Source organism: the organism of the source record quoted next, unplaced genomic scaffold, assembly GCF_019419815.1.
Source record: "Pyrus x bretschneideri cultivar Hongxiangsu unplaced genomic scaffold, Pyrus_bretschneideri_v1 Contig36, whole genome shotgun sequence".
Classification (NCBI taxonomy): Eukaryota; Viridiplantae; Streptophyta; class Magnoliopsida; order Rosales; family Rosaceae; genus Pyrus; species Pyrus x bretschneideri.
Window position 1 is genome coordinate 227,240 of NW_025999679.1, and position 19,260 is coordinate 246,499.

The 19,260-nt window shown below is 43.1% G+C and overlaps 2 protein-coding genes across 2 annotated transcripts; one reads left to right on the forward strand and one right to left on the reverse strand.

Annotated features, from left to right (window-relative positions):
* Positions 1-14,066: 14,066 nt before the first annotated feature.
* LOC103948656 lies at positions 14,067-16,248 on the forward strand. Its single transcript, XM_009359697.3, has 5 exons — positions 14,067-14,333; positions 14,445-14,519; positions 15,137-15,229; positions 15,362-15,454; positions 15,813-16,248. The coding sequence occupies exons 1-5, from the start codon at positions 14,330-14,332 to the stop codon at positions 16,085-16,087; spliced, it is 540 nt and encodes a 179-aa protein (XP_009357972.2). The 5' UTR covers positions 14,067-14,329; the 3' UTR covers positions 16,088-16,248.
* On the reverse strand, positions 16,221-18,546 carry LOC103948720 (pentatricopeptide repeat-containing protein At4g02750-like). Its single transcript, XM_009359777.3, has one exon. It carries the CDS (start codon positions 18,403-18,405, stop codon positions 16,351-16,353), a length of 2,055 nt encoding a protein of 684 aa, XP_009358052.2. The 5' UTR covers positions 18,406-18,546; the 3' UTR covers positions 16,221-16,350.
* Between the last annotated feature and the right edge of the window lie 714 nt (positions 18,547-19,260).

Below are 19,260 nucleotides of genomic sequence, written 5' to 3' on the forward strand. Positions count from 1 at the left end.
AACTCATTCTTCAGAGCACCAAAATCCTCATGCCATGGCGCCCGCTCATTGATTAAAGCTTGATCTTCTAAGGGAAGAGTTTTTGGAGAAAGCACAACATTTGAAACATGGGCATCACTTAGGAAAACTTCAACATTCACTACCATTTTCTCAGCAAAAACCATAGGCTTGGAAGGAACACCACTTAGGGCTTGAGGACTTGAGGAAGGCAATGTAGCACTAACTTCGATAAGAGAGACATCCGCCCTAACACTCTTAACATGCACCAATGAAAGAATCACCACATCCAACCCATCAACGTTCACCTGTGGGGAAAGCACAAAATGTGCATCATGAAAGGATAAATCAGTGAGCAAAAACATGAAATATCACGGGCCACTAAGCTTATTCGAGATGAATCCATATAAGCAAGAGAGAATGGGCAAACAGTTGCAAAAATTCACATGAAGAAGTCCATGATGAAAAGATAATACCTCTACGGTTGTTGCAGCCGCAACTCTAATCACTATGGGAAAACACGCTATATTCGCTTGGACATCATCATTAAGGAAAACATCAACCTCATCGAAATTATCATCACCAATCACCTTGTTGTCACTCTTGTCACTTGACTATGCATCATCATCCATGCTGACCGCACCTTCCCCAAGAGAAACCTGAGGACACCTTCTGCTTTCTAGCTCAGAATCGACACTTGAAATGCTACTCTATGTAGCTTCCAGATCCTTATTAGGCTCATCGTCATCAGCAGCACCATTAGTACTCTGATCTTCTTCACTGTGCTTGTAGAAAAGCTCTACTAGAAAAAGTGTTTATAAGTTAATGAGTAATGCTAGGTAAACCAACTTTTTGTACTAAGTTTACAAATCATATGATGTGTCACAATAGGAAATAAACACGTTAATCAACATTTCAGTAATAATCCAATCATCACCAATCACGCCATATGATTTACAAAATATGGTTGAATAGTTTGATTGGTATGGGTTGTAAGATGTAGGTAAGGTGTAGAATTTATCAAACAATATTCATGGCACCAAATTTTATTTCCAATATTCATGCTTAAATGAACTACATCTACAACATTTGAGATGCTAAATTTTCAAGCAAAATTTATATTCAAAAAGCAAGAACAAAGCTTGTAACATTTACAACATTTAAATCACAAACCATGAAAAACACAAAACCCAAAAGGATTCACCATACACTAAACCTAGGCTCTGATACCACTTGAAGGAAAAATTTGTCCTAGCTAAGAACGTGTGAGAACATTTGAACACATAAGTAAACTAATAATACTTTAAAGTAGGCATGCATTCAAAAACAATTCTGAAACCCATGACTTTCAAAGCCTAGTGAATGGAGAACCAAATGACTCTTTAACAAATTAAAGAGAAGAGAGAGTTTGAGTTTCATTACTTGAAGCTCACCCTTGTTTACACAAGGGATTCACCCAAGTGGAGGGCCTTCAAGTCACCTCTTTTGCTCCTTGGATGGTTGCTTCTTTGCTTCTCCTTTGCTCCTTGAGGATTTGAGGAAAGGAACTCCAAGAACACCAAAAGTTTGGTGTCTCTAAGCCTCAACACCAAGGATGAGGTGTGAAGATGAAATGGATGACTTAGAGGAAGGAAGATTGCTAGCTATTTTTCTCTAAGTGTGGCCGGCCTCTTTGGAAGACAAAGAGAAAAAGAGTTTTGCTCTTTTGCCTCAAAGAAAACCCTTTTTATGGTAAAGCTATAAAGTTCCTTTTATTGCACCTCACAATTGAGTGGCAAACTTGCAATTGTGCCAAGTTCACCACCACTCACCCTATGGCTGGCCATCCTTTAGTTATTGGGCTATTTCCCATTTTGTTTTAGTTGTCATACAACTTCAATATAATGGGCCTTGTGGACCAAAACCCTTTTGGGCCCTGAGACCGGAAACTAACTTGAAAGCCCAATACAAACCTTTTGTATAATTAATTAACTAATTAATTAATCTTGACCATTCTTAATTAAACCATTTAATTGCTTATCCATCTCATTTATATTTCTTCACTTTCATCCTTACTCGGTGTACGATCCATTAGGTTCCAATTAGTGAGGCAGTGCGCGATTGTTACTCTTAACGATTGATTGTGAATTGAAACTACATTTCAATTCTCCCTTTGATGAAGATTAGTGTTTGCTAATCTTCAGGGCTTCCACAAACCATGAGTGACACCTAATAGTATGTCATGGTTACCTAAGCTAAGTATAAGTGGTTGGAGAAACTATCTAGTTACAATTACAATGCAATACGGTCATTCTCTAATACAATACTCTTAATCACATTGTTTGAGTGATAGTTTGTTTCATGTCTACTATCCAATGTGATACTTCTTTATATGATTTAATTGAATATGATTTGGAACAAACTTCATAAGTCATATTTGTATGCTTTGGCCAAAGACTCCCGAATCATAGCTTAGAGTATTCTCCCTCCACCATGGAAGGTTAGAGATCCCTTGTTGTGCATTCATATGCCTACATGACTAGATAGCTTGACCCCAACAATGTCGTGGACACTCTTGATGGAATGCCTTTGACATGATCAAAGATCAATGACCGAACCATTAGACATATATGATGCCTCAAGTCAAAGGACTACTTTGGATATTGCAACTTATGAGTTCTTACATGACATGTATGTTCGAACTCTCTTTTTATCGTAGTTCAGTGTACTCGATTACCATTTTGAGCACCTATGTGTTTGTCTCAGTGTCCAACACTAAATGACTTGAGACTAGTCATACTCATGCTTGAGTTAACATAACACATACTAACCTTAGTGGATTGTCAAAGCCCAATTGGTAATCCTATGGCTAGGAACGTTTTAGGAATGAACATAAGAGAAACGTCTCGTTAATCTAACTTACTTAGATCACTTCTCTCTTAGATTAAATACATTCATTGGATTCCCTTATTGCTTAAACACATAATACAATAAATAGTGATTAACAATAAGCTTTGCCCTTCGTTAAACATATAATAGTTTATCATAATAAGTATTTCAAAAGCTATTACATCAAATGAGTGACTTTGTGAGCATACTGCCAACAAGTAATACAAACAATAAGAGGAAAATTAGACATTGATAATAATTCTTATAGGAATTTGGCCAAAATAAAAATTTGTAAAAGAAACTGACAAGGGAGTTCAAAATTCAGGTGAGAAACTTACATTACAGTAGTTCCACCTTATAAGGCAATAATTGCCTTAGTAAATAGTAATTGACCCTCCACCCCGTAAATGAATTGCCCGGACAATTGGTATTAAAAGTTCCATTTTAAAACTAAAAAAAAAATATTATTTTATTATTAATTTTATCTCCTCCTCCATCACCTTCTCTTCTCATTTCTTTGCTACATCCCGTCTTTTCCCTCTCCTCGCTACAGTAGTTCCACCCTATAAGGCAATAATTGCCTTAGTAAATAGTAATTGACCCTCCACCCCGTAAATGAATTGCCCGGACAATTGGTATTAAAAGTTCCTTTTGAAAACTAAAAAAAAAAATATTATTTTATTATTAATTTTATCTCCTCCTCCATCACCTTCTCTTCTCCTTTCTTTGCTACTTCCCATCTTCTCCCTTTCCTTGCCAATGAAATCCAACAATCCAAATCCCTCAAACTTTTCTCTTTGCACCCCAAAAAAAATTCCCAATTGGACCCTCCCTGCACAATCAACGACCCTAAGGTCTGACAAGTCGGGTTCTTCGCCCCATCCGAGCCCACCACCTCTTTTTTGCCTCCCGGCTCCAACATCTTCCTTTAGATAACTCTCTCTATAGTAATAATCCCCCGCAATAATAAATATTTTCATGTGGCTAACGTCAGCATAATGTTAGACCACACTCGGACGCAGGATCGGGCAAAAATTGCCTGATTGGGCAGTTCGACAACTCGGAGCCCAATAATTGCCTGACTTTTTATTATGGGCCAAAGCTAGATTTTCGATTTTTCAGGCAATAATTGCTCAAGTCCCCATGCAATTTCATGTGGGTTGGAGGTGTTGTTATATGACACACCCCGACCGAGGTAGGAGCGTGCTGGCCGTCACACAAAGGCGACGTAGCCATGTGCACGTGCGGAAGCTAATAGAGTAGAAATAAAAAGTACGAATAATTAAAAACTAGCATTCAAGTACCAGAATAAGTGCTAGTTAGTGCGATACAAATTCAGAGCAGGTCTATAGCAGTCCAAATAAATAACAACCGTAGTACGCCCGAAGGCGAACCTACAATGTGGAGTGTCTGTCAGAACGCCGAAAAGCTCGCAAGGGAAACCACCGCAACGGCTAAGCAACTAGAACCTGGAGGGGCGCAAAAACAAAAGCGTGAGTGGGCAAAAACAAAGCTCTTTGAAAACCATTTAGCAAAACACAAACTAACCCCTCGCCGTAAAACCTGTATACGTCCCAGAAAATAACATATGTACGTATGTATAGATATGCTCAAACATGCTCAAGGGTATGCCAATCATGCTCAATATATGCTATGACAAAATCTCCTAATGATATGCAAGTGCTCAGGTGTGAGTCGTATCAATCACACAATCCTCTGGCAACCGGAGTCACCTAACGCGACCTGTACGGCTGTATATAGAGCTCAAATGTCAATCTCAATAACTAAACCTGCCCACGAGTCGGAACCACCTAAAGGGTCTGTACGACAGGCCTGGGTGTAACATGTATATACGCTCTAGTGCTACGATCACGTGAAGGCTGTGCGAATAATCGCGGGTCACCTACGAGTCGGAACCACCTACTGTGGTCTGTACGACAGGCCTATGCACCTAACTTGGATCCAAGCTGAGCGTATGGTGCGGGAGGTGAACAACACGTGAAGGACTGTGCCCTACTCTGGGCGGGAGCACTAACACCGGGGGTGCAGGTTATGAGCTCTCTAAGCATCTCTAAACACTATGTAATGCAATCGTTAATTAACGCTTACCTGGCACTTACCTATGCCTCCACAGCACCCACACATAAATATATATGACATATGCATATGTATATGTATGCCACAAATAATGCATGCAACGATGCATAAGCGATAAATAATAAAGTACATGGCATAAGGCAAATAACCCTTTTTAAATCAATTTCTGGGAATATAAATGTATATAGGTATATACGGAAAACAAAAGCCCACTCACTGGTATGTAGAAGGGTCGTAGCCCCCCTGCCTCGAATGTGCACGCTCGTCCTCGGGATACGTGTCACCTATATGCGAATTAACTATAAAAACGTTAACTTTAGAGCACATAACCGTCCGTTCAAAATAACTTCTCATACATTGCTCAAAATGGACAAATGAATATACCAACGTGACCTACACAACCTCACGATCACAACCATATTTTTAAAATAATTTTTGGACCACGCACGCGCCCCCACGCGCCTGGAATGGCACGGGTCCACGCGCCCCCACGCGCGGCCACGTGCACGGCACACCGACGGAATATTCCGTTGACTGACGGAATATTCCGTTGACTGACGCCGTTAGTCCTGTAGGAATATTCCGTTAAGTCAACGGAATATTCCCCTGTCTTCTCCGGCGAGCCGCCGCCGCCTGCGCCGCCGCCGGCGCCGCCGCCGTCGCCGGCGCCGTCGCCGGAAAACTGGAAATTTTTCAAACTTCGTTTTCTCACTCGTTTTTCAACCATTTTTCACGTTCTTTAAACCAAAATGAAGCTTAGGACTAGTAGAATCACGTTAGACTACTTTTAAGGCCTAAAAATCAAAGAATCTCACCTGCAACAACGATCCAAGTTCGGCCAACTTTGAAACTAAGCTTTCCCGACGTCCAAATTCACCCAACGAAGCATTCCCAAGCTCCTTGAGGCCTCACTAACACATCTACAAGCTTAGAATGTCCAAAAACATACTAGATTAGGTTTGCATGAACAGTGCTCAAAACGGAGCTTACGAGATCGACGTGAAAACGACTGGTTTCTCACCTGAAAATGGCACCACTAGACTCCTCTCGGCCTCACCATCACGATGGTGTACTTGGTTCCCTCGATCTGCAAGGTTTTGGATGGTTTTGGGTTTGGTCCGTACGTTTTCAAAGGGAAGGAGGAGAAATGGAGCTCGGGGGAGAGAGAGAGAGGAAAGTTAGAGGGAGAGAGAGATAGCAAGTGTGAATGTGTGTGTGTGTGACCCCCACACCTGTCCACACCACACTAAACACCAAAAACCTAATAGAACAAACTAGGGGTAAAATGGTCATTTCACACGTACGGTTCGATAGTTTCGGGACGGGATGTCACAACCTACCCACCTTATTAGAATTTCGTCCCGAAATTCAAAACAACCGAAAACGACTCCTAGTAACCAAAGAATAATCTAGGATACAAATCCCTCATCCGATCTTCTGTCTCCCACGTCGCTTCCTCAACGGAATGGTTCCTCCACAAAACCTTCACTAATTTCACCGTCTTGTTCCGCAGAACCTTCTCTTTCCAATCGATGATCGTCACCGGTTCCTCGTCATACGTCAAGTCTGGATTAATTTCTAACGGTTGAGGAGGTATCACATGGGATGGATCAGCAACATAATGTCGGAGCATAGACACGTGGAAAACGTTATGCACTCTGGCTAGCTCCGGAGGTAACTCCAACCTGTAAGCTACCTCACCAACTCGCTCCACGACCATGTATGGTCCGATGTACCGTGGACTTAATTTGCCTTTCTTCCCAAATCTCACTACACCTCTCCACGGCGAAAGCTTCAAAAATACCCAATCTCCGACCTCGTACACCCTGTCTGTAGCATGCCGATCCGCTAAACTCTTTTGTCTGTCTTGTGCCGCTTTCAAATTAGTCTTGATTACCTGGACGTTCTGGGTAGTCTCCTCAACGATCTCCGGACCTACTAAGACCCTTTCTCCGACTTCTGACCAACACAACGGTGTGCGACAAGCTCTACCATACAAAGCCTCAAATGGTGCCATGCCAATACTTGAATGAAAACTATTATTATAGGCAAATTCCATCAAATCTAACCGCTGGTGCCAAGCGTCACCAAACTGCAACACCGAAGCTCGCAGCATATCCTCTAAGGTCTGAATAGTTCTCTCTGACTGTCCGTCGGTCTGTGGATGATATGCCGTACTGTAAAGTAGTCTCGTACCCAAAGCTTCCTGAAAAGCTACCCAAAACTTCGATGTAAATCGTGGGTCACGATCCGAGACAATACTCACAGGAACACCATGGTACTTCACAACCTTCGAGATGAACAACTCCGCTAAACGGCTCAAAGAATACTTCTCTCTCACTGGAATAAAATGAGCCGACTTAGTGAGTCGATCAACGATCACCCAAATGCCGTCAAAACCATTATGTGTACGCGGCAACTTGTACACAAAATCCATGGTGATATTCTCCCATTTCCACTCGGGAACGGGAAGCGGCTGCAATAATCCAAACGGCTTTTTCCTTTCCGCCTTAACCTGCTGACAAATGGCACACCTACTCACATACTCGGCTATTTCCCTTTTCATACCCGGCCAATAATAAAATGGTCGAATGGTATGGTACACTTTAGTAGCTCCTGGATGCATGGCGTAAGCCGAGATATGTGCTTCATCCAGAATTTCTTTCTTTAAATCCACGACATTCGGCACGAACATTCTTCCTTCTTGCATCAACATGCCATCCGATTCTCGTACTATGAGGTCTCTCCTCCTACCTAGTTCTCGAGCTTGGATTAATTCTTGAGTCTGCTCATCAGCTACTTGAGCCGCAAGCACCCGATCAACTAAGATAGGCCTAACCTGAAAATTAGCAAGTAAAGCCACATCTCGATCTTCAGCTTCCAACCTCACTCCTGTAGCACGCAAGTCCGCCAAAAGAGGAATACGGCTTGCATACAACGCATTAATGCGGCCTTGAGACTTTCGACTAAGTGCATCAGCAACTACATTCGCACGACCAGGGTGATAATCAATCGTGCAGTCGTAATCGCTGAGCAACTCTAACCACCTCCGCTGACGAAGATTTAGTTCTTTTTGGGTAAAAAGGTACTGGAGACTCTTGTGATCTGTAAGGATCCTGCACTTTTCTCCGTAAAGATAGTGTCTCCACAACTTCAACGCAAAAATGATAGCAGCCAACTCCAAATCATGTGTAGGGTAATTCATCTCATGAGGTTTCAACTGCCGCGAAGCATAAGCAATCACCCTACCCTGCTGCATCAATACACATCCCAAACCACTCAAGGAAGCATCGCTATAAACCTCGAAATCACCGCTATCGTCTGGGAGTGCCAAAACAGGTGCTTGAGTGAGACATCTCTTCAACTGTTGGAAACTCTGTTCACACCTATCGTCCCACTCAAATTTAACATCTTTCCTCGTAAGTCTCGTCAATGGTAAGGCGATCACCGAGAAATCTTTAACAAATCTCCGATAATACCCTGCCAATCCAAGGAAACTTCTCACCTCGGTGACGGTTCGCGGTTGCTCCCAACTCTCTACCGCTGCAACTTTCTGAGGATCAACCAAAATACCCTGAGCAGAAATGACGTGCCCCAAGAACGCAACTTGGTCTAACCAGAACTGGCACTTGCTAAACTTAGCATATAGTTGATGTTCCCTCAACCTCTTTAACACCAAAGTAAGATGTCGAACATGCTCCGCTTTCGACTTAGAATACACCAAAATATCGTCAATAAAGACAATGACAAATCTATCCAAGTAAGGCTGGAATACTCGGTTCATCAAATCCATGAAAGCGGCTGGTGCATTCGTCAACCCAAATGGCATAACCAGAAACTCGTAATGACCGTAACGAGTCCTGAACGCCGTCTTAGGGACATCATCCCTACTGATCTTCAGCTGATAGTAACCAGACCTCAAGTCTATCTTAGAGAACACGCAAGCACCTCTCAGCTGATCAAACAAATCATCGATACGAGGCAAGGGATAACGATTTTTAATCGTCACCCGATTGAGTTGCCTGTAGTCGATGCACAGTCTCAAAGTTCCATCCTTCTTCCTTACGAATAACACTGGAGCGCCCCAAGGTGAAGTACTAGGCTGAATAAAACCCTTATCCACTAATTCTTGCAGTTGCACTTTCAATTCCCTTAATTCAGCAGGTGCCATACGGTAAGGAGTCAACGAAATAGGATTAGTACCTGGAAGCAACTCGATAGTGAACTCTAAATCTCGATCTGGTGGTAACCCAGGCAATTCCTCGGGAAAAACATCTGGAAAGTGTCGGACGACCCTCACGTCCTCAACACCACAAGGAGGAACCTCATCCAACACCACATGGGCTAAATACCCCTGACAACCCTTAGTCAACAACTTTTTCGCTCGTAGCGCCGAAATAACACCATGTCTCACCCCACTCTGCTCACCAACAAAGCTAACCACGGGTAGTCCAGGACGACGAAATGTAACTATCTTCCCGTAACAATCAATATTGGCACGATTGGGGTGCAACCAATCCGCGCCCAAAATCACATCAAAATCCACAATATCTAACGGGATAAGATCAGCGGGCATAACCACGCCCTCCACTATCACTGGACAACCTGGGTACACGCGATCCACAATACATCTCTCCCCTCTAGGCATAGCGAACTCTAAATCATACCCTAGGGGTGTGGGGCGAGGTTGCGTCACTTGAGCAAATGTATGAGAAATCACAGAATGTGTAGCTCCACAATCAATTAAGACTCTAGCAAAATAACCAAGAATATTTAACGTACCCATAATCAGATCCGGGTTGTTCTGAGCATCCTGCAAAGAAATGTTGTGTATACGCCCCTGGCCCTGCTGCCGTCCGCCACGACCTCTGCTCGCCTGAGCACCACGACTCTGCGTACCACGCCCCTGACTGGGCTGACCGGTCTGTCTCGAAGACCCTGCACTACTGGTAGCAATCTCTCCTGTCTGAAACTGTCCTCCTTGATACCATTGAGAACTGCCGGCTGGAGCTGGAGGATACGGCATATAGCCGCCCGAATACTGAGGGTAACCACCCTGGGAGTAGGGGTCCTGAGGATACTGATACTGTCCCGAGGCATAGGGTACAGCATCACCCTGGTAGTGGTAGGCACCACCTCGACTTGCTTGTCCGTAACCACTAGGACCCTGGAGCTGTTGGAGTGGTGCAGGTGGTGGCATAAAGGTCTGCTGTGGTTTCTGCTGCTGCTGGCCCTGGGGACAATGTGCCGCTCTATGTCCCACCTGTCCACATGTGAAGCAACCATTGCTACCACGTCTACACTCACCGAAATGCCGGTTGTTACACCTACGACAAACTGGGGCTCTGCCTCGCCCACCATCGCCCTGCCTCTGGCCTCTAGCGCCACCAGAAAATCTACCTCCACGACCCTGCCCAGTGGCACTGAAGCCACCACTCGAAGAACTAGAACTAGCTCCACCTCTCTTGAAGTTCTGAGTCTGACGGGGCCCAAGCGATGCTTGACCTTTACCTTTGTCATCTTTCTTCTGGTTGCCGTCCTTTTCTTCATCAGTATCGCTCGACATATTCTCCGAATCCTCGATCCTCAGTAGTATCTCATAGAAGTCCCGATAAGTCTCGCTGTGGATTGCAGACGCCATAGAACGCCACTTCTTCCTAGTGCCCAAACGGAAAAGACGGAGCATCTCCGCCGGATTACCAGCGACATCAGGGTGGTAACGGGACAAGTCCGTAAACTTACGGTAGTACTCATTCGCTGACATCTTCCGCTGTTTCAGTTCGGAAAACTCCTGTTTCTTACGGTCAATATACTCAGGGGGCACATACCTTCTCCTAAACAACCTCGTAAAAACATTCCACTCGACCCTCTGATCCGGAGTCAACCTACGAAGCTCCTGCTCCCACCAAGCTGCCGACTCCGTATCAAGAAACCAAGCGGTCGTCTCAACCCATCTCTCCATAGGCAAGTTCCCCTGATTATGTAGCACCCGAAAAGTCTTCTCTATGTGTTCTAGCCAGCGCTCTGCGTTCTCGGGTCCCTCACTGCCCTTAAACTTATCCAACTTCAGATTGTACATAGTTTCCAGAGGAGTCCTCTGGGGAGGGCGCATCACTGCCTGAAGGGCTGTAGCAAAAGCTTCCCCCAATTGGGTAATATCAGGGAACGTAGGCTCAGAAGAGCGACGGGGTTCCCGACGAGGCGGCATAGTTCTGACAGAAGACACCAAAATTATTAGAATACTCACAAGGACACAGGACTGCCAAACCTAGGCTCTGATACCAAACTGACACACCCCGACCGAGGTAGGAGCGTGCTGGCCGTCACACAAAGGCGACGTAGCCATGTGCACGTGCGGAAGCTAATAGAGTAGAAATAAAAAGTACGAATAATTAAAAACTAGCATTCAAGTACCAGAATAAGTGCTAGTTAGTGCGATACAAATTCAGAGCAGGTCTATAGCAGTCCAAATAAATAACAACCGTAGTACGCCCGAAGGCGAACCTACAATGTGGAGTGTCTGTCAGAACGCCGAAAAGCTCGCAAGGGAAACCACCGCAACGGCTAAGCAACTAGAACCTGGAGGGGCGCAAAAACAAAAGCGTGAGTGGGCAAAAACAAAGCTCTTTGAAAACCATTTAGCAAAACACAAACTAACCCCTCGCCGTAAAACCTGTATACGTCCCAGAAAATAACATATGTACGTATGTATAGATATGCTCAAACATGCTCAAGGGTATGCCAATCATGCTCAATATATGCTATGACAAAATCTCCTAATGATATGCAAGTGCTCAGGTGTGAGTCGTATCAATCACACAATCCTCTGGCAACCGGAGTCACCTAACGCGACCTGTACGGCTGTATATAGAGCTCAAATGTCAATCTCAATAACTAAACCTGCCCACGAGTCGGAACCACCTAAAGGGTCTGTACGACAGGCCTGGGTGTAACATGTATATACGCTCTAGTGCTACGATCACGTGAAGGCTGTGCGAATAATCGCGGGTCACCTACGAGTCGGAACCACCTACTGTGGTCTGTACGACAGGCCTATGCACCTAACTTGGATCCAAGCTGAGCGTATGGTGCGGGAGGTGAACAACACGTGAAGGACTGTGCCCTACTCTGGGCGGGAGCACTAACACCGGGGGTGCAGGTTATGAGCTCTCTAAGCATCTCTAAACACTATGTAATGCAATCGTTAATTAACGCTTACCTGGCACTTACCTATGCCTCCACAGCACCCACACATAAATATATATGACATATGCATATGTATATGTATGCCACAAATAATGCATGCAACGATGCATAAGCGATAAATAATAAAGTACATGGCATAAGGCAAATAACCCTTTTTAAATCAATTTCTGGGAATATAAATGTATATAGGTATATACGGAAAACAAAAGCCCACTCACTGGTATGTAGAAGGGTCGTAGCCCCCCTGCCTCGAATGTGCACGCTCGTCCTCGGGATACGTGTCACCTATATGCGAATTAACTATAAAAACGTTAACTTTAGAGCACATAACCGTCCGTTCAAAATAACTTCTCATACATTGCTCAAAATGGACAAATGAATATACCAACGTGACCTACACAACCTCACGATCACAACCATATTTTTAAAATAATTTTTGGACCACGCACGCGCCCCCACGCGCCTGGAATGGCACTGGTCCACGCGCCCCCACGCGCGGCCACGTGCACGGCACACCGACGGAATATTCCGTTGACTGACGGAATATTCCGTTGACTGACGCCGTTAGTCCTGTAGGAATATTCCGTTAAGTCCAACGGAATATTCCCCTGTCTTCTCCGGCGAGCCGCCGCCGCCTGCGCCGCCGCCGTCGCCGGCGCCGTCGCCGGAAAACTGGAAATTTTTCAAACTTCGTTTTCTCACTCGTTTTTCAACCATTTTTCACGTTCTTTAAACCAAAATGAAGCTTAGGACTAGTAGAATCACGTTAGACTACTTTTAAGGCCTAAAAATCAAAGAATCTCACCTGCAACAACGATCCAAGTTCGGCCAACTTTGAAACTAAGCTTTCCCGACGTCCAAATTCACCCAACGAAGCATTCCCAAGCTCCTTGAGGCCTCACTAACACATCTACAAGCTTAGAATGTCCAAAAACATACTAGATTAGGTTTGCATGAACAGTGCTCAAAACGGAGCTTACGAGATCGACGTGAAAACGACTGGTTTCTCACCTGAAAATGGCACCACTAGACTCCTCTCGGCCTCACCATCACGATGGTGTACTTGGTTCCCTCGATCTGCAAGGTTTTGGATGGTTTTGGGTTTGGTCCGTACGTTTTCAAAGGGAAGGAGGAGAAATGGAGCTCGGGGGAGAGAGAGAGAGGAAAGTCAGAGGGAGAGAGAGATAGCAAGTGTGAATGTGTGTGTGTGTGACCCCCACACCTGTCCACACCACACTAAACACCAAAAACCTAATAGAACAAACTAGGGGTAAAATGGTCATTTCACACGTACGGTTCGATAGTTTCGGGACGGGATGTCACATTATATCTGCGGAAATGAATTCGAAAACCCCCGAGTAAATTGTAGCAACGGTCCCTTAACCTTAACTCAATTGGAGCAATGATCCCTCAACTAAAAATTCATTATCATTGGTCCCTCAACTCATCAAAACGTGCAACTATGGTCTCTCAATTTATCAAAATGTCTCTCAACTAAAAATTCATTACCATTGGTCTCTCAACTTTAATACAACTGAAGAAATGGTACCTCCACTTTAACCTCAATTGGAGCAATGGTCTCTAAACTTTAACCCAATTGTAGTAATAGTCCTTACAACATAACTTATTTTGACAAAACTCTGACAAAGTTGACGGAAATGACCATAGCTACACAATTTGGTGAGTTGAGGGCCAATGGTAATGAATTTTTAGTTGAGGGACCATTACTTCAATTTGATTAAAGTTAATAGACTATTACTAGAATTTACTCAAAACTCCCGCTTTATCCCAAATTCAAAGACCAAGAGGGAAGCCCGGAAACGACATGGCGTTTGTTAATTTCACTATACAAGCGTCACGATTTAGGCGTGATCAGCCGGGACTTGCAAGTGCTCAAGACACACTCGTCAGTCTAAGATTTCGGCCCTCTTTCTTTTGACCTGACGACGATTCCTTGCACGTCCCTCCCTCCTTTCTTCCATCATCATATTATTATATACGATTTATAGAATATAGAATCGGAGAGAAAAAGAGAGAACCCAGAAAGCAATTTGGTCCCAGATCCCAACTTTTTGAATAAATCCCAAAATTCATAGCCATCCATTTCATTCTCCAAAACCCTTCAGAGCTCTCAGAAGGGAAAGAGGAAGAGGAAAAAAAAATGGGTTTGTGATCAATTTTCATTTTTTTTTTCTTGTTTTTCTTTGTATTTTTGGGTTGGTTTGATTGTGTTCTGAAATGGGTTTTCATGTTTTTTGGTGTTTGGGATGTTGAAGGGTACCCGAAGGTGAAGGTCAGGCAACAAGAAGACCAGGATGATCATCAACCCCTCACTGATTTTTGCTTTCCAGGTTTTCATTTCTCGATCCTGTATTTCCCAGCTTAGAACACAAATTAAATTAAAGTTCCTCTCTGTCGATTTATGGAGTATTGAGTAATAGGCTTTTGAAACTACCTCCCTCTCTGTCGATATCAACACTCTCACTTGCAAACTAATGCAAACGGTGTATACTGTTAGAACTGCGATTAAGCAAATAGCCAGACCTTTGTAGATGAAGCTCAGTTCGTTGGTTCAGTATATGTCGGTTTCTTGCAAGCTTAATTTCCACTATCCCTCGTTATATGTAACTCCAACAATCTGTTCATTCCAATCAATGTGAACTCCTGATATTGTATTTTTAGCACAAAACTTTTTACTGATGTTTTTCTTGGGCCAATAGAAGCGTCAGTTTTAAGCCTCTAATTTCAGTTTGAGTCGTCTGAGCTTGAATGGTTTACTCATATGACCAACCTTACACCAAAAGCAATTCCATTCTTTCAAATACTAGCTCACTATCAAAGGATTTTGTCCCTCCTCTTTCTCCCTACCTTTTCTAATTTTGTAATAACATGTTCATTCATCTCACTTTTTATTTTTCCTCAAGATTTATTGGTCATTGGGTGATTTGAAACTTGTATTTATCTACAGAGAAGGAGCACGAAGAGTCTCCGCCCACTGTTGCGAGAAATCCTGAATCTTATGTCCCGAGTGTAGTGATGCCATCAATATCTGCAACTGAAGGTTTAGTTACACTATACTCATATGCTTAGTGACCATGCAAATGTCATTTCTGTACATCATCCTTATCAAGGGGAAAAATGTTCATTCTGTATTATCTTCCAGTTTTGACATTTGAATCTATGTTTTTGACAGGAGAAACGAAAGACGACAAAGTTGAAGAGGAAATCAAACAAAATATTAGAGCCAGCTCAATCCCTAGGCCGCGCGCTGTCTTATCAAGTCCAGGTAATTTTTCTTCCTTGCTCATCTCTATCGAGGTGTTTTGCAATGAGGCTTTTCTTGTTTACACTTAGAGTTTTAAGAATTATAACTCTCAATGGAACACCTTAAACTCATGGAGATGTAATTATATTTGGCTAATCCCAAAATAACTACGATGTTTCAATCGATGAATTGAGAAATTACCGTAAACCTATAAACGTTTTGAGTTCGATATGTGGAACTTGAACCAGATGCATGTTTTCCTAGCTTGTATTCATATTTTAGCAGCATCAGTTTAATCTGATTTAAAATTTGAAATTGTGATCAACATGTTATACTGTTCATTTATTTCTAACCTTTTGTTTGGTCATTTTATTTTCAGTAAATGATACAGCGATTGGAAGCAAAAACAGGATCAAAGCAGTGCGAACGCCACCTCTGAAGAATCATAGCCTGGTCAAGAACAACCACACACAATCCGTTCCATCCCATATTACTGAAAATTCTACAAAAACAATAAAATCCAAGGGGGCTTCGGAAGAGAACTCTCTGAAGGGAAGGAAGGGGTCAGAGACAAATCTTCCAAGTCAGAGGCGACCCCCTAGAACGGGAAAAGCAAGCTCTGTGGGACGTCGAGTGTCGTTTAGTTTGGATTAGATTGGTAATCTTACTTGAGGGATTTATGTAGATAAAGGGAGATATTCCTGTTTCAATGAAACAGCATGAAGCCTTGTGAGAATTGGAGTTTTCGCTTTGTTTGTAATTACAAACTGCCATGCACATAATGAAATCCATGTAACGAGGAAAATTTTGCATAACTCACGTTTTGTGCACAATTTCTGTAACACATAATTGTTGTTCATTAACTATGATGTAAGTGATACAATTTACTACGACACGTACTAGCTGAAGTCGATACCTCAGCCATAAAACCCATCCGGTGGAACTTGTACTAGCTGAAATGAGGCAGCATTTGATTTCGAAATTTCAGCCTCAATCTCTGTATGTAGCAAACCTAATACAAAATGGATTCTTCGAAATTTTGGGTGGGATTTGTCCCCCGAAAGGAATACATACCCGATATTGTTTACCTCAATCCAACTGCACCCAGGTTGCTTCTTCACTCCTTGCTCTTTCATTCTTGCCCAAATCCTCCCCGCGTCTTCCCTTCGTCCACTAGCCAGATACATTTCTGCCAAAATCAAGTATACACCAGAGTTACCGGGCTCTATGTCCAAAACCCTCTCTCCGGCAATCTCACCCACCTCAACATTCTTGTGGATTCTACAGGCTCCAAGTAATGCACCCCAGACACTAGCAGGAATTTCAAATCCATCTGCTCTCATTTGATCTAAGAAACTCATTGCCTCATCAATAAGTCCATATCTCCCCAACAAATCAACTATACATGTATAATGCTCCATTGTAGGTTGAACAAAATACTTGCATTTCATCATATCGAAGTAGAATCTGCCTTCGTCCACCAACCCCGCATGGCTACAAGCAGATAGAACACCAACAAAGGTTATGTGATTGGGTTGAACATCTGTTGATCTCATTTGTTCGAACATCTCCAGAGCTACTTCAGCATTCCCATGGTGAGCGAATCCGCAGATTATAGAATTCCACGAAATGACATCGCGGCTTTGCATGGAAGAGAATTCTAGGAAAGCCAAATCCATGTTCCCACATCTAGCATACATGGTAACCATAGCATTGGAAACTGCAATGATGTTATCAAATCCTGATTTTACTGACAGTGCATGAGTTTGTCTACCAAGCTGTAAGGTTGGTATGTCTGAACAGATTGTCAAAACACTGGTAAATGTACTTTTATCTGGAGATGGCCCTGATTCTTTCATTCTAATGAAAAGCTTCAAACCTTCCTCACCAAGATCATTTTCGCTTAATCCAAATATTGTGGCATTCCATGCAGCTGTATCTCGAGTTTCCATTGACTCAAAGAGTTCAATAGCGCTGCCGACCTCTCCAGTTCCAAAATACCCAACAATCATATTTGTCCATGACACAACATCTTTGTAAGGGTTTTTCTCAAAAACGGCATGAGCTTCTCTAGTGAAACCATTTCTTATTAATTTTAAAAGGATTGAGTTCCATGTTTTCGGACATTTCTCTGGCATCTCCATGAAAAGCTTCATGGCATCATTGACTCTTTCAATCCTGACCAATCCATTTACCATTTGAGCCCAAGAATCCAAATCCCGCTTGGGCATTTTGTGAAGCAACCCCTCCGCAATTTCAACATACCCATTTTCTATATACCCAACCATCATTGCATTCCAAGCCTGAATATCTCTCACAGGCATTTCATCAAAGAGCTCTCGGGCTTCAACAACACGTCCTACACTAGAAAACGCTGAAATCATTATAGTCCAAGACGCCAAATCCCGAACAATCATTCGCTTAAAATACTTTTCAGCCAAATCAAAATCTCCATTATTCACAAGGCCTCCAACTACCAAGTTCCAAGAAACCACATCCTTCAACGGCATCCCATCAAACACTTGTACCGCTTCACCAATCATCCCATTACGAATATACCCGGAAACCATTGAATTCCAAGTAACAACATCTGTAAAATTCATCCCATCAAAGACTTTCCTTGCACCATCCACATCCCCACATTGCATCAACCCAGCAATCATTGTGTTGTACGAGAAGACATCATGTTCAGTCATCCGATCAAATAAAGAAACCGCATCTTGGAACTGCCCATTTTGAAAGTAGCCACGAATCATGGCATTCCAGGTGACGGTGTTTCTGTGTGGCATTTTGTCGAACAGCTTCTGGGCTTCTTCGACAGAGCCATCCCGCATTAAAGATGAGATTTTGGAATTGAGGGGTTTGAGAGTGGTGGATGGTGTTGTAATCTGGTTTTGTGAAAAGGATTTTGCGGTCGCCGCCGCCGTGCAGAGAGATCTTGCGAGTCGTAGAGAGAGGCGTCGGTTGAGCATACTCCATTTACTTTGACTTCAACGGCCTACTACGCGGGAACTCAAATAAGCAAAAATGTGAACTCGGGCTTGACCCGTAAGCACTTGGGCCTTGTTGACCCGTGATCAGTCTGATCACATGGGCCTTGACACGTGATCACTTTTGGTTTAATATTCACACATACGTTGAGATAAATTCTGTTGATTAAATAGAAAAGCTTTTAGTAAATTATGTAAAATTACCTCAATTATACGTTGCATTATAATTTTATATTTTATATTTTAAAATTTGTAATATTATACCTCAATTTATGAATTCGTTGCAATGTCCTACTTCTGTTAAATTAATCGTTAAATGAAGATGTGGTAAATGCTGTCTCCGTATTTCTTTTGATGTGGAATACTATGTAGATAAAAAAAAAATTATAAAATAAACAATTTAAAAAGAAAATTTGTCCAAAAAATTAAATAAAGAGGGGTGGGTCCCAGCCCAATCAAACCTCCATCTTTCACCCTTCTTCCTTCCTGAGTTTTCACCTCCATCCGCTCCCTCCCCCCCCCCCCCCCCCCAAAAAAAACACCACACCCTCACCCCTTTCCTTCACCAACAAGACCACGTCCCCGAGCCTCCTCCGACACCTTCCCCTTCTTCCTCCTCCAGACCTCCACCCCTACCTCCCACACCAAGTCCATCTCCTTGAGCACCAAGCCTTCTGAGATGGTAGCTGCTGAGATGGTGGCTCTTTCTTCAATTGCGGCGAGGATTCATCGGGGTGCAATAGTGGTTCCTGGGTGCAGGTGTGGCGAGAAAGAGAAGTGAGGGGAAAGAAGGGGATCTGTGGGGTGCTGCAGATACTCTGAAATGGAGGAGAAGAA

Excerpts from the sequence above, each read along its gene's own strand:
- LOC103948656 (XM_009359697.3), top strand. Across the intron at positions 15,230-15,361 it reads ATCAATATCTGCAACTGAAG|GAGAAACGAAAGACGACAAA; the intron begins GTTTAGTTACAC and ends TGTTTTTGACAG. Across the intron at positions 15,455-15,812 it reads CGCTGTCTTATCAAGTCCAG|TAAATGATACAGCGATTGGA; the intron begins GTAATTTTTCTT and ends TTTTATTTTCAG.
- LOC103948720 (XM_009359777.3), bottom strand. The coding sequence starts at position 18,405 with ATGCTCAACCGACGCCTCTCTCTACGACTCGCAAGATCTCTCTGCACG.